The 14,016-nt window shown below is 41.6% G+C and overlaps 3 protein-coding genes across 3 annotated transcripts in view; all 3 read left to right on the top strand.

The window, feature by feature from the left end:
• myo10l3 (myosin X, like 3) overlaps positions 1 to 6,640 on the top strand; it is a 44,008-nt gene extending 37,368 nt beyond the window's left edge. Inside the window, exons 26-41 of the mRNA XM_028393331.1 lie at positions 242 to 365; positions 472 to 715; positions 804 to 899; positions 1,066 to 1,159; positions 1,440 to 1,495; positions 1,578 to 1,720; positions 1,811 to 2,005; positions 2,099 to 2,256; positions 2,558 to 2,681; positions 3,022 to 3,319; positions 3,408 to 3,615; positions 3,712 to 3,848; positions 3,991 to 4,114; positions 4,203 to 4,658; positions 4,817 to 5,008; positions 5,090 to 6,640. Coding sequence (XP_028249132.1) covers positions 242 to 365; positions 472 to 715; positions 804 to 899; positions 1,066 to 1,159; positions 1,440 to 1,495; positions 1,578 to 1,720; positions 1,811 to 2,005; positions 2,099 to 2,256; positions 2,558 to 2,681; positions 3,022 to 3,319; positions 3,408 to 3,615; positions 3,712 to 3,848; positions 3,991 to 4,114; positions 4,203 to 4,658; positions 4,817 to 5,008; positions 5,090 to 5,194 — 2,754 coding nt within the window. The 3' untranslated portion in view covers positions 5,195 to 6,640. The remainder of the gene's footprint in view (positions 1 to 241; positions 366 to 471; positions 716 to 803; positions 900 to 1,065; positions 1,160 to 1,439; positions 1,496 to 1,577; positions 1,721 to 1,810; positions 2,006 to 2,098; positions 2,257 to 2,557; positions 2,682 to 3,021; positions 3,320 to 3,407; positions 3,616 to 3,711; positions 3,849 to 3,990; positions 4,115 to 4,202; positions 4,659 to 4,816; positions 5,009 to 5,089) is intronic.
• An 808-nt stretch (positions 6,641 to 7,448) lies between these two features.
• pttg1ipb (PTTG1 interacting protein b) lies at positions 7,449 to 10,058 on the top strand. The gene is made up of 7 exons (XM_028393882.1): positions 7,449 to 7,650; positions 7,963 to 8,018; positions 8,095 to 8,203; positions 8,394 to 8,499; positions 8,794 to 8,859; positions 9,124 to 9,170; positions 9,472 to 10,058. Exons 1-7 carry the CDS (start codon positions 7,554 to 7,556, stop codon positions 9,513 to 9,515), a joined length of 525 nt encoding a protein of 174 aa, XP_028249683.1. The 5' UTR covers positions 7,449 to 7,553; the 3' UTR covers positions 9,516 to 10,058.
• Positions 10,059 to 10,604: 546 nt separating this feature from the next.
• sumo3b (small ubiquitin like modifier 3b) lies at positions 10,605 to 13,430 on the top strand. Its single transcript, XM_028394326.1, has 4 exons — positions 10,605 to 10,725; positions 11,278 to 11,406; positions 11,532 to 11,603; positions 12,461 to 13,430. Exons 1-4 carry the CDS (start codon positions 10,705 to 10,707, stop codon positions 12,524 to 12,526), a joined length of 288 nt encoding a protein of 95 aa, XP_028250127.1. The 5' UTR covers positions 10,605 to 10,704; the 3' UTR covers positions 12,527 to 13,430.
• The last annotated feature ends 586 nt before the right edge of the window (positions 13,431 to 14,016 follow it).

The raw sequence follows: 14,016 nt of genomic DNA, 5'->3' as shown, positions 1-14,016 counted from the left end.
TACTGCAAGTCAAGCAGAGAGTACTGTCAGATCAGCAAAATGTCAAAGGGAAAGAAGGATGGTGTGTGTGTTGGCACGCGCAGACAGTGTGTGTGGGAGTGTGTATGGACCAGTTTTTAGGGTGACTGACAACCTAATAGCAACAAGGTCAGACGAAACTGCAAAATGAGGATATGACCTGACCTGTCATGGTTAGACTTATACATGCCTGCCATCCTAAACGCTGTTGCCTTTGTTTCAGTTCATTGACAGCGATGAGGACAACGACGGCTATGTGGACACAGATGAGGAGGTTTCCAATGGGAGGGTAAATTTGCTGAACGGCAGCGGGCCTCCGTACTTCCACGGCTACCTCTACATGAAGAGTGAGTAGCAGGCAGACATACTGTTCATATGTCCATGTGCACAAGATGATGGGAGATGTTACAGTTCGCAAATCAGAGTGAGTTGAAATATGTTTCTTTCTCTCAGGTGGTCTGATGATACCATGGCGCCGTCGCTGGTGTGTGCTCAAGGATGAGACCTTTATGTGGTTCCGGGCCAAGCAGGACTCCCTTAAATCCGGCTGGCTTTACAAGAAAGGAGGAGGAATGTCCACTTTGTCTCGGCGCAACTGGAAGATGCGCTGGTTTGTTCTGCGGGAGTCGAAGCTCATGTACTTTGAAAATGACAGCGAAGAGAAGTTAAAAGGAACAATCGATGTCCGCACAGCCAAGTAAGACTCTGTTCTCACTCTGTTGGATTACAAAACATTGAAAAACATTGTCTTCAGTACTTGCGCTAAACAATATTGTGCATTGCAGGGAGATCGTGGACAATCATGAGAAAGAAAATGCACTGAATATTGTAACCGAGGAGAGGACTTATCACATCTATGCAGAGTCCCCTGAAGATGCCAGGTAAATCACAGCCACATCTTCTGCCTTTGTGTTTTACCTCATGTCACTGATAAAGTGATGTGTTGATGTAAAGTTCCCCCTTGTGGTTACCAGTGGAAGTTCATGGTGTAATTTGCAATTACATGTTTGTTGACTTTTTTTCCTGAACTCCCTCTGACCCATTCAGTGGTTGGTTCAATGTGCTGAGTCGGGTCCACAGCGCCAGCCCAGAGCAGCTCATGGAGATGCACCATGAACAGGCCAACCCAAAGAATGCAGTGGTTAGTGCTGTTTTACTTCTCTACCACTTGCTCCCCCCGGCTTTAACCCAACTTTTCTGCAGCGGTGAAGGATCATGTAACTCAATCAGTCTGATGGTCCAGATCTGGGTCACGCAGTCATTTAAGCCAAAGAAGAAGTGCAAATTGAAGCAACAATAACACATATTTTAATAATGTACAAAATAGGGCTATTCAGATTTTTGCTGAGGTGGTTGCTGAATGTGCAGTTGTTAATAGCAGACAGATGTTTCTATTCACACCTTGTTTTTCCTTTGTTCAGGGCACACTAGATGTGGGCTTGATTGATTCTGTTTGTGCATCGGACAACCCCGACAGGTAAACCTCATCCCTGTCTCATAAAAAGAAATGTTTAAGCTGACATTACTGAAACCTGTGTAATGCTGTCTTCTGATTTCAGACCAAACTCATTTGTCATCATCACGGCTAACCGTGTGATCCACTGTAACACGGACACACCCGAGGAGATGCATCACTGGATTGGACTGCTGCAGAAATCCAAAGGAGACTCCAGGGTGGATGGACAGGAGTTCCTGGTCAGAGGTCTGTTGGTTTGGACATTGATGTGACTTTTGCAGTGCCATAGCTCACGCTTATTCCCTGATTGAGTACATTTTTGTTTTATCCTAACAGGCTGGCTTCACAAAGAGATGAAGTCAGGAGCCAAAAGTACTTCTCTGAAACTGAAGAAACGTTGGTTTGTTCTCACCACTAATTCCCTGGACTATTACAAGTCATCAGAGCGCAGTGCTTCTAAACTGGGAACACTGGTCCTCAACAGCCTCTGCTCTGTGGTGCAGCCTGATGAGAAAGTCTTCAAAGACACAGGTCAGTTTAACATCATGTTAAACTGTATCTGGTTGTCGTAAGCTCCAGCTGGGTTTACCTTGAATGTAACTACTTTCTTTTTCTTATATTTAGGCTACTGGAATATAATTGTCCATGGGCGCAAACACTCTTATCGGCTTTATACCAAAATGCTGAATGAAGCCATGAGATGGGCAAATGCCATACAGGGAGCCATAGACAGCAAAGTTCCCATCGAAACGCCGACACAGCAGCTCATCAGGGACATTAAGGTACAGACCGTTTCACTGCACTGTTGGGACCAAACTGATACCGCAATACTGAAAATAACCATCCTGGTTATGTGTGGTTACTAATATGAATTCTTTTTTAGCCATGCAAACCTCTGGCAGGAATACACACTGTAGTAAAGTGAGGTACACAATGCCTGTGTGCTGTGATATTCTGTTTTTCAGGATCATTACACTTGTATACCTCTTTGTTTATTGTAGTGATCCACTTTACACTATTCAATAATTTATGTGATAGTAAAACAAGTGGTGTGATCACTAATCCAGTCCTTTGTGTATACAGGAGAGCAGTTTGAATGTGGAGGCTGTGGAGCAGACGTACTGGAGGAACCCCATCCTGAGATATACCCAGCATCCTTTGCACTCCCCTCTTCTACCTCTGCCTTACGGAGACGTCAGCATCCACCGTAAGTAGAGAGTTTGTACAAACTACTAAAGAGATGAGGAAGTAATCAGCTCAGCATTCTTTGGAGTTCTTTTATGTACACATTTCTACACACTTATGTTTAACTATGTGACATACTTTGACTGACAGTATTTGCACAAATGTATAATGATATATAAAGAAAACTAAAGAGGAAATTATATGAAAGGGAGCAAGTAGAAGAAACATCATAATATGTTTAATGCATTAATTAATTCCTGCATTTATTTTTAATACTGATTTTGTTTGTTTAATTTCATATTACCTCAGCACATGATAGTTAAAACACTAGTTTTAATTTCTAATGTATCTGTCTCCCTCAGTGCAAAAAGAAAAGGGTTACACCAGCCTGCAGGACGAGGCTGTGAAGATTTTCAACTCCCTGCAGGAGATGGAGGCTGTGTCAGACCCTGTGCCAATCATCCAGGGAATTCTGCAGACCTGCCAGGACTTGAGGCCACTAAGGGACGAAGTTTACTGTCAGCTCATCAAACAAACCAATCACGTCCCGCACCCCAACAGTCCTGCCAATCGTGCCCACTGGCATCTCTTGACCTGCATGAGCTGCACCTTCCTGCCCAGTCGAGGCATCCTACGCTACCTCAAGTTTCACCTGAAAAGGTACAGACAAGCTGTGGGTGGTGTTAACCCTTATATCCAATGATAATAGATGGTTACTTCACAGTCTTTGTGTCTGGGGGTTTCACAGGATAAGGGAGCTGTTCCCTGGCACAGAAATTGAAATGTATGCCCATTTCATTGGTGAGTCCCTGAAGAAGACCAAAACCAGGGAGTTTGTGCCTTCACAAGAGGAAATTATGGCACTGCTTACCAGACAGGAAATGACCACCACAGTATACTGCCATGGAGGAGGTTCCTGCAAGATCTCCATAAACTCACACACCACTGCTGGAGAGGTAAGCCGGCTGTAAAGTCCAAGTCTGATTCATTTACTGTCTTACTGGAGCCGTACCAGCTGATTCTGAAAACTGTGGTTGTGTGTCTGTGTTCAGGTGGTGGAGAAGCTAATCAGAGGTCTGGCTATGGAGGACAGCAGGAACATGTTTGCGCTTTTTGAGCACAACAATACTGTTGACAAAGCTGTGGAAAGCAGAGTGCTTGTGGCTGATGTTTTGGCCAAATTTGAGCGGTATGTTATACAACAGTCAATGTACGTTAGAAACTGAAACAAAATGATGCTAGGGACATGGTGATCATAAAAAAAGATGATATTGTGGTAATATTAGAGAAAAGCAGATGTGTATTGACAGATTTATGGGTTTCTTCCCCAGACTGGCTGGCAGTGAGGAAGCTCAGGAAGAAGGCCAATGGAAACTGTATTTCAAACTCTACTGTTTCTTGGATGTGGAAAGCATGCCTAAGGAAGGAGTAGAGTTTGCCTTCATGTTTGAGCAGGTATGTTTAACGAATCATGTATCATTTTAAAGAGTCTGAAATTCAAGTTACACTTGGTGTCACTTTTTTCTTTTCTACTTCCCTCAAGGCTCATGAGAGTCTGACCCGCGGACACTTCCCTGCCCGTGAAGAGACCCTGCAGCACCTTGCTGCTCTTCGCCTGCAGTTCTTGTATGGAGACAAAGCGCGTGCCACATGGGGCCTGGAGAGCGTTTACCCCGTGTGCCGTCTGCGTAATCGCATCTTGCAGTTTACCAAGGTGGGTGGAGCTTCGGGGTCAGGCCAAACTCTGGAGCGTCGGAGGACGAGTTTCTTGGATGGGACGCTGCGCAGGGGGCTGAAGACGGGCTCAATGAAGAAGCAGCGCATGGAAGAGGAGCAGATGATGGAGATGTGGATAAAAGAGGAGATGTCTGCCACCAGGGCAAGCATTGTGGAGAAGTGGTCCCGCCTCCAAGGTCTGGATCAGCACCAGGCAATGCTTAAATACATGACCATCATCAAGGAATGGCCTGGATATGGGTCCACTCTGTTTGATGTGGAGGTAAGAACTACCAGCAGCTAGGGGCCTGTTTGATAAATGATACTTCTACAAAACCAAGCATAAAATACACTACAACATCATTGTACTGGTGTTGGCTGCTATTATTTGATTGTAAATGATAGTAACTTGATGAGACTCCTGTGTTTGTGCCTTTACAGTGCAAAGAGGGAGGCTTCCCACACGATCTATGGCTGAGCGTTAGTGCTGAGAACGTGTCTGTCTACAAGAGAGGAGAGCCAAAGCCTCTGGAGACCTTCCCTTATGAACACATCATTTTCTTTGGTGCTCCGCAGCCCTGCACCTACAAGATCACTGTGGACGAGAGAGAGATGTTCTTTGAAACTCCACAGGTACACATAATAATGCAATGCTTGGATGATAGAATTGAGTGCTCAGGACAGAAACATGAATTTTATTGTGTTTTTTGGCAGGTTGGAGAAATCACAAAGATCATGAAAGCTTACATAAACATGATCGTGAAGAAGCGCTGCAGTGTGAAGTCTGTTTCCAGCTATGGGACCAACTGGATCAGGTGATTTATCGGACATATAGTTGGCTATTATACAAGCACGGAGGAGAGGATGTAGAGGATGAAGAGTAGAGAAGCTTCACAGACAATCTCCATCCAGAAACAAAACAAAAAGTTCATTCTTTAGTGCTTATGGACAACACTCAAGCATCTGCATCTTTACACTCCCCTCCATGCAGTCTCCCAGCATCCTTCCTGCTTATGTTTGTTACACTGGTCATTACTCACATGTTACTTGAAAAGCAAAATCAGGTCATCTCTCCATGGATTTAATTTGAATCTGTGGAGAAAGTGGATGGAGCTCCTTTCCCCCAAAGCATTCATTTTTCACACGTTAATTTTAAAAATGGTTGTTTCTCTGTAACAACTTTAACAAAAATGTTGCAGCAGCAAACATACACAGACTGACCTGCCAGCGTCCTTTTTTAAGGAATTTTGTGACCTGTTGTAAAGAATGTTCTCCCAGCTGGAGAGTCCCTCAGGAAAAATAACCACCCCCCCCCCCCCATCCCAGAGAGACTAACCTTGCCTTACTGAAGTATTGTAGCTGTTGTGGAGTGTAGCTGTGGCCTTGCAGGAGCAGAATATCAATCCTTAAGCTTCATGGGTGTTTGTGCCAGAATAGCACATCCACTATATTAACAAAAGCTTCTTATTAGCAAACAAAGACTTTCAATGTGAATAACCACTGCATCACTGGAGATGCAAGGTCTATAAACACTGCGGTCAAGTATTATTTCAAATGAATCAAATTCTTCTTCTGTGCTTTGAACAAGTACTCTGATTTTAATGTGTAAGGTGAGCATGCGTCTTTGAAATATCCAGAACTGATGATCTGATGAGCATGGTAGCACCATTTCAGTGCGCCTGTGACTAACGAGTGTGTGTTTTGTTGTTGATGTCAGCTGCCGTGTGAGGGTGGGGTATTTATTTTATTGAAGTGTCATTGGTTTGGGAGAATTAGCTCCGGGAAGTGAACAGTGTGCTTGAAATGCATTACTGTTACTAATTTGTTTCAGGGACACAGATATATTCAGAAACAGATGAATTGTTCATACTGTCCATATTCATGTTCCGCTTTTTGTGCTTCTGAGCTTTTGTCCCTGCGTTGCCCTCAGTTCTTCTCGCTGTCTCCTCTCCCATAGGCCGCTGTAAATGAACACAAAGCAATCAGCCCTATGCTAACATGCAGTGTAGTTCATGATAGGAATAATATGATCTCAACATACTGCGCTTCTTATTTATCTCACATTACATCACTGTCTTCCATTGCTCTCCAATCATACTCTCCTAGACCCTCTGGTCAGCTGCCGGCGGCCACACCAGAGACCGATCTTGCCATTGTTGATGACTATTTCTGAGGTTTCTGATCTTTTTGAAGAAGAAAAATCAGAACATGTTTTATATCAGAATTTAAAGATGCTTTAATAAATTATTGTATTTGCGAAGCTTTCTTATTGTGTCCTCTGTTCATTTCTTCTAAAGTACATGCATGTGTTTAGGCTCTCGTTGGCCCTTTGGTGCCATCACTTTCTGTTCTTTCAGGTCTGCTCACCACACAGACTCAAAGTCCTGAAATGGAACACACTTGCTTATTGGCTGTTGTGTATAACTACTGAAGCTGAGAAGCTGTGGTAATATAGTGATCAATACATAACATATACAAAATTAGCTTCCTCTCAGCACCTCAGCTCCATGCTGGTACTCCTCATTGGTAATTGTCTGATGGGGCCTGAGGGCAGAAATTCACAGTGTTTATATTGTGTTTTAATAAATCTGATACCAACAAAAAAAGGTGTAAACATTTGTTTTATTTTAAAAGTATTATGATTTATATTACTTTCAAAATACGAATATAAAGAACATTTGAGCTGAGTGCTCTGAGTGCATCCTCCAGACCAACAGATCTATTTTATCCTATTAATCCAAGACGTCAGCTTCTCACCAGATAAAGCTGGAACTTCAAAACAAGCCTAAAAATGGTGTGTATTATATTTATACTGACGCATTACTGTGCACAAGAACTGTGTTACTGCTGGTAAAGTGGCGGTTTTGGGTAGCTTGCGGATTTCCAATAAATTATTATAATAAATTCATCATCATAATAATAAGTCATCTGGATCTGCGAAGTAAAATCACTGGAGTGGAGTAAATTCTTGAATTGTGGTCAAACACAGAGTAGCAGTAGAGTGCACGGTAAGCACATTTTTGTGGCGGTAATAAAACATCATTCTCGGTAAGTGTCACTCCGCAGCCTTTGAATGGCACCACGGTCAGGAGTTCCTGACGTCAGCTCTCGTAAAGCAGAGGTCCAGCCTTCACTGACTGTGCCTCTCTCCACGCAGTCGTGAGTTTCCTCTCGTGTCATGATGTCCAGACTTCACCGAGCTGGTCTAGCCCTCATTTTCTGCGCCGTTATTTTAGCTGCAGGAGCGCAGACATCGACTCCTTCTCCCACTCCGGGTAAGTGTTTTTACAGTTTTGGCTGCAGCGCTTTGTTTTGCTCTGCCAGAATCAGATCAGGAGGCTGTCACATGACTTCAACAATCTGGATTGAAGCAAAGATAATCATCTGGATTCACGGATATTAGTTTTATAAATGGACGTTTGTTGTTTCACAGTAAGCTTTTTTTCCATTTCAAACCGAGTTTCCCCCTGTTTGACCTTCTCACTAACAGTTATCTTGTTGCAAGCAGTGGGCTGGGTCTAAGGATGTGTCCCCATGTGAGAAAGTTAGAATATTATGTTCATACATTTTATAAACTTCTGTTTCAGCTCCCTGTGCCTTGAAATTTAACACCAGTTGTGAAGAATGTCTGCAGAACGTGGCAGTAAGTTTCCTACAAGTCCAGCCATGTGTTGCCATAAAGATAAGATGCCTGACTGCAGTGTTTGTGTTTGTCACAGTGTCTGTGGTGCTCGTCTACCAGGCAATGCATTGACTACCCGGTGAGGAACATTCTGCCCCCCAGCAGTGTTTGTCCTCTAAATGACGCACGATGGGGACTGTGTTGGGGTAAGACAATATAAACATGAGTGTACCCTGCAGGTTTTTGTCTTAATTGAATGATTCAGATAAATAGTGACCATTAATATGACCCCAGGATTCCAGGATTCACATAGGTGTTATAATGTAGACTGTAAGGTGCATGAGTATAGGTGTCTGTATTTCAGTTTCTGTCTGTGTGTCTGCATCTGGTTTACAGTCAACTTCCAGATATTGATCATCACAATGTCAGTGCTGGCCGGTGCCATCATCATCGCCGTTCTTGTTTGTTGTTTCTGCTGCTGCTGCAAGTGTGAGAGAAATGGGTAAGGCTTCAAGTCACATGAAGTGTTCTGGCTGTGAAAACTGGTTGAACATGGAAGGGGGGCGGCAGAGAGGGAGGAGGAGGAGGAGGGGAGAACACAATGGGGTTGTTATTCTTTAAGGCCAGGCTGATACCGCTATCTCCAAAAGCCTGCCAGAAAATGTGGCTGCGGTTTAGCTTTAGTGATAATTCTCCATTAGGGGCAGCCTTGCTGATAATTCTGAGAGAGCTTGTTGTTCTGTATGTGTTTCCATATTTTCTTTCATAACAGTTAATGAAGGTCTTTGCACCGCAGGAACAAGAGAGAAGACGTGCAGGTGGAACGCCAGACGCGAGCCAGGAAGGCCCGTCAGAAAGCGAGGTGAATGGTTGTGGAGTAGGTGTCTGATGAGGGCCGCTGCATCTATGCACATAATGCAACACCTCCGTATATATCATAACAACAGGCCATAAAACATGCTTATTTCATATCTATTATTATTATTATTAACAGCTGTCTTAGTGAAATTATGTTTCAGTAGGTTTGTGTCAACACATCAAAGCAGCATTCTGTGTTCACCCCGATGCCATAAGGCGTGAATGCTGCCAGTGTTCTCAACAATTTGTCTTTGTTTCTCCCCTCCAGGAGGACAGAAATGCAGCTGAGGCATGATGAAATCAGGCAGAAATACGGTGAGGCTCTTCTCTTGTCAAAGACGGTTGTTTTGACAGTACGGTGATTAAATAACAGCATGAAAACAAACCAGAGTAAGACAAAGAATACATGAAATGTGAGCAGATGACACTGGGGTGCAACTTGTTTTTTGAATTCTACAAAGACCAACAGACAAGAAACATGAGGAAAAAAACTGCTAGAGTTTATCTAGTGGTGCCCCCTAGTGGAGAAATGTTACACTGTTTATATTGATACCTATAATTCAAATGTGTCCCCTTATTTTTCACATTTGTATTGATACATAATTGTTTTTTTCAGGCCTGGCAAAGGATAATCCATACTCCCGTATGGATGGTCATTAAGAAGAATCACAGTGCTGATTCCTTGCTGATGCCAGTAACACTAAGATACAGAGTGCAAGTAGCTAATGATACACTGTGATTATCTGGACTGACTTCAGCTTGATAGTGTTTAATGATAAGTGCTCTGTTAGATTAACACATGCATTTCCATTTGCCTTAATCTGAGATATGACGGAATGTGTACAGCTAATATGAGTTTATGTACATATAAAGGCAGACCTGTCAGAAAATGTTCTGACCACTATGATTATGCAGACCTTCTTGTATTATTTTTGGACAACATACAGTGCAGGCCCTACTGCTTCCAGAGCTTCTTTTAAAGCATGTATTTAAAATTTGCAATACACATTGAATTTTACAGCCATTTATGTCTGAAGACTTGTTTTTTCTATATAATGATTGACTAACAGCTTCTTGTTTGTTTAGATAAATATCAGAAGTAAGGTAATTTTTGATAAAAAGAGATGTGTTTTTGAACTACATGTGGATCATTTGGTTTTTATGCAAATTGTGATAATAAATGTAAAAATAAACTAATCAAAATGTGTTCCCTTTTATTTGAGGCTTCCATATATATTTTGTGAAATGGGCTTTATGAGTGAAACAGCTCAAAATTGTAACCTAAATTTACAATTTTCACCCAAAGAGTACTTAGGAAAAGCAAAGTACAGTTGCATCGAAAAAAAAAAAGTTAGAGAAACACAAAGTAGAATTAACAAACATTTCATTTTGCCACAATGACATTGTTTCATATGAAAAAAAGGGGCATCTGATGTATGTTTAAACTCTGGGACAAACAACAGCCTGTACAGTATAGCGTCATCTAATCAATAATAGTTTGCACAGAGCTCATGTTTTTATTGGGTAGAGTACCACATATAGTGTACGCGCTCTGTAATGGCTTCCTCTGCAAATGACGCGCGTTTAAAGCTCCAGAAAGGCCTGAACTGCTTTTCAGAAGGGCCCTTTTGTTTCACCTATCTCACGAGAGTGCGCAAATTATCTTCCTCGCTCACGGATACGCGGCCCCGAAGACTAGTGGAAACACGTGACCTCTTTGGTCGAATCACATTTTACATTCCAGTGCGCGCTCCTGCTCCAAAGGAGAAGAGCCGGAGGAGCCGATAACACGCTTCAGCACTAACAGTCCGACTCCACGTTATTAATAACCACCTGAAAAATTAGCAGAATGTCTGATGAAAAGCCAAAGGTCAGTATCGTGCCTCTGACGCGGATCGTCTTGTTTTTGATCACCGCTGTGTACTGATGATGCTAGTTTCAAGTTAACGTTAGCATATCCTGCTAAGCTAGCTTTGCTTCCAGGCTACAGTTACCCGTTTGAGCGGGTAGACGGAGAACACAAAGGTTGACCAAACTGCGGATATTTCGACTTATTGCGCTCATTACGCTGCATGCATTGTTTGTTTATTGTACAGATCGGTAACTGCTACCTACTGGTATTGTGCTTTCTAAAATTCTGTTTGCTAACGTTCCTAACTGACATTGTCAGTGAAAATGAATGGCTTGCGCCTTCCCTACCGTTTGCGCCATTGTGGTTTTCTGCGCCAGTTTGAACAGAGACTAGCTTGCTATGCTACCCAGTGGAAGAACCGAAAGGAGTGTGCATACGCGTTATCGTTTTAAAACATGAAACCTGCCTGTTCCCTCTAGACTTGTAAATGTTGTTAGCTAACTGCAGTTAGCCGTAGTCTCTAGCTGGACGCCGGTTTGTTGGTTCTGCTGATGAGAGCTTTTGTTGCAGGAAGGAGTGAAGACGGAGAACGACCACATTAACCTCAAGGTAGCTGGTCAGGATGGGTCAGTTGTACAGTTCAAAATAAAAAGGCACACTCCGCTCAGCAAGCTAATGAAGGCGTACTGCGAAAGACAGGCAAGTCCACCCTGAAAGTATACAAATATAAATGAGCCTGCTGTTGTGAATCAATATGATGTTTCTATGTTTTGTTGTGTTTACCCAAACAAATACCGCTAACATGTCCTGTTTGTCTTTCACAGGGTCTGTCAATTCGTCAGATAAGGTTTAGATTTGATGGACAGCCAATTAATGAAACAGACACACCTGCACAGGTTGGTGAAACACGTCTTCTGGTTTTATATTACTTGATCAATATTGTTTTATGTCACTGTAATACAAAGCAGGGTCATTCATCCTAAGTGCAATTGATTACATTAGGTGAGCACAGTCTGTGAAACTATAAGGATAATTTGATGCATCTGAATTTGACCAAAATGCATCAAGCAGCTTCTCTGATGTCACTCAGTGTGTCAGCACCCACAAATACTAAATATGTTTAATCAGAATCATGCACAGTTAAGGGCATTTAGTTCAGCATTTATAATAATCAACTGAATTTGCTTATACAAAATGTTAGTCTTTATGGTGGTGATTTAAGTATTTGTTGCACAATATCAGTCTTATAGATAAGTTGCTATCAGCTGCTCTTACTGGACACTGCTGCTTTTATCCTGAATTTTCCCAGTGGGTTTAATCATTAAAATTGTCTGTTTTCTTTTCCACTGTTTAAATAACTCATGATGATTTTGTGCACAGACGTGGTTTGGTGATTTCATTGTACATTTACCCATAGTGAGTCACCAGCTAATTGAACCATTCAAGTACGACTGATAGTAAAGTGACTAGTTGCAGCTTTATGGCACAAAAATGTATCTGTTACAGTTTGAAACAACTGCCTGCATCAGCAGAACTGTAAATGAAAATGTTTCAGCTGCTTCAGGTGTTTTGTGTCTGTTGATCATTGATCATGGTCACAAGGTCTAACTCTACAGATATAAAAGTTTTTAATACCTTTAGAGTTAGACCTTGATGGGGTTGTTAAAATGTCTTCCCATTTTCTCCATTCAGCATACAAATACAGATTAACAAAATGTGAGTGACTAATATGTAATTGCCGTTGTTATTGCAGCTGGAGATGGAGGACGAGGACACTATTGATGTATTTCAGCAACAGACAGGGGGCGTCTTTTCTTAAGTGGGATGTGGACTCTTGGAAAAACATAAACACCATTTTTTCCATGTTGTATTGATTTATTTCTGTTTTTATTTGTGTTTTTCCTCACTGTGCTTGGCTAAATGTCACAACTATCCACACAACAACAACAACAACAGCAAAGGGTTTTCCCTAAGGGCCAAATCTCAATTTTGAGATGCAGGGTAACTTTTTGAAGAAAGGAAAACATGTTTATTAACATATATGGATAATTTTGAAATTGTCCAAGGTGGGACACAACGCAGATATGGCTTGTTTAAAAAGACAAATTGATAATGAGACACTGCAGGTCTCGTAGTCATAAGACTTTTTTCTTGTGTTTCCATATTGTAGTAAGCATTTGAACTCTGGATGGACTTAGCCATTTTAATCAGAAGATAATATGGATGGGTTACCTCAGTACTGTTACCTTCGATGCAGATTTAACTGAATGGTAAAGTGTGTAATGTTTCCGGACCAAAAGTGAACGTGTTTTTTTTTTTTTTTTTTTTTTTTTTTTAAATCGTTTGTAAAATGTAGATGTTCTGGTCAATACACAATGGGAGAACACCTTAGTATATAAATTGACTTGACCAGTTCAACATTACCCGTGCAGAACTGGACACTCGGCTAAGGTTAAATATTTCAGTGTATACATACTGTGTTGCCAATTTGATTTTGTTTTTACAAAGTCTATTCAAATGTTATCTACATATTCTTTGTTTGATGCTTGTGTGTTGGTAGAAATTTAGTTTTTTTTTTTTTTTTAAGGATGTCCACCTGCATTTTAAAAATGAATGTTTTAGATTTGCATGGTGACATCGGCAGATATTCCTTTTTTTGTTTTGATTTGTACATTTATTTGTTGTCCCTATACTGTATACAATAAATATAGTTTGATACTCAGCTTCGAGAATCACATATTTGCCTTATTTGTCTGAAACTATTGTAAAAAATATTGTGTATGAAATCCTGAAAAGCCCTCAGGTTCTGAGTGGCAGACTCATTCCTGACCTGGATGGTCTGGGGGGTTTTGTCTCAATTCAGCCAAATAAACGTTATAACCGCTAATTAATGGCTTCAAGGAAAGATATTTTCCAATGTGGCCAGAAATGTACTTGTCCTGGTAGGAGTGTGTGATGTGCTTCATGTACAGTAGAGGGTGCTCTTATTCTTATTCCAAGATTTCTGCTTGTTCAGCTGAAATCTTGCCACTGGCTTCATGTCTTGACTTATACAGCCTTTAAATATACAGCACAAAGACGTGCTTGTTGCTCCACTCCATTTTTGTGAAGACCATAATGTTTTGAGCCTTCTCTTTAGACAACCTGATTTCACAGATGTTGCTAAACTGAGCAGCCAAGTGAACTCCCTGTGAGGCTCCTCCTCACACAGTGGTCCGATTGTGCTGCCTTTATTTTTGGCACTTCTTTTGCATTTGATATGTCCTTGTGGAGATATCTGAATCCAGTCATATTTCCCCAGATTTCTCA

Source organism: Parambassis ranga, chromosome 21 (genome assembly GCF_900634625.1).
Source record: "Parambassis ranga chromosome 21, fParRan2.1, whole genome shotgun sequence".
NCBI lineage: Eukaryota > Metazoa > Chordata > Actinopteri > Ambassidae > Parambassis > Parambassis ranga.
Note: the sequence above shows the minus strand (reverse complement) of the source record. Positions and strands in the feature narration are given on the sequence as shown.

What these genes read in the sequence shown, in the direction of transcription:
- pttg1ipb (XM_028393882.1), top strand. Translation starts at nt 7,554, where the DNA reads ATGATGTCCAGACTTCACCGAGCTGGTCTAGCCCTCATTTTCTGCGCC. An exon ending in TGCAAGTGTGAGAGAAATGG is followed by an intron (nt 8,500 to 8,793) that starts GTAAGGCTTCAA and finishes TTTGCACCGCAG; the next exon opens with GAACAAGAGAGAAGACGTGC. An exon ending in AAGGCCCGTCAGAAAGCGAG is followed by an intron (nt 8,860 to 9,123) that starts GTGAATGGTTGT and finishes TCTCCCCTCCAG; the next exon opens with GAGGACAGAAATGCAGCTGA.
- sumo3b (XM_028394326.1), top strand. Translation starts at nt 10,705, where the DNA reads ATGTCTGATGAAAAGCCAAAG. An exon ending in AGGCGTACTGCGAAAGACAG is followed by an intron (nt 11,407 to 11,531) that starts GCAAGTCCACCC and finishes TGTCTTTCACAG; the next exon opens with GGTCTGTCAATTCGTCAGAT. An exon ending in AAACAGACACACCTGCACAG is followed by an intron (nt 11,604 to 12,460) that starts GTTGGTGAAACA and finishes TTGTTATTGCAG; the next exon opens with CTGGAGATGGAGGACGAGGA.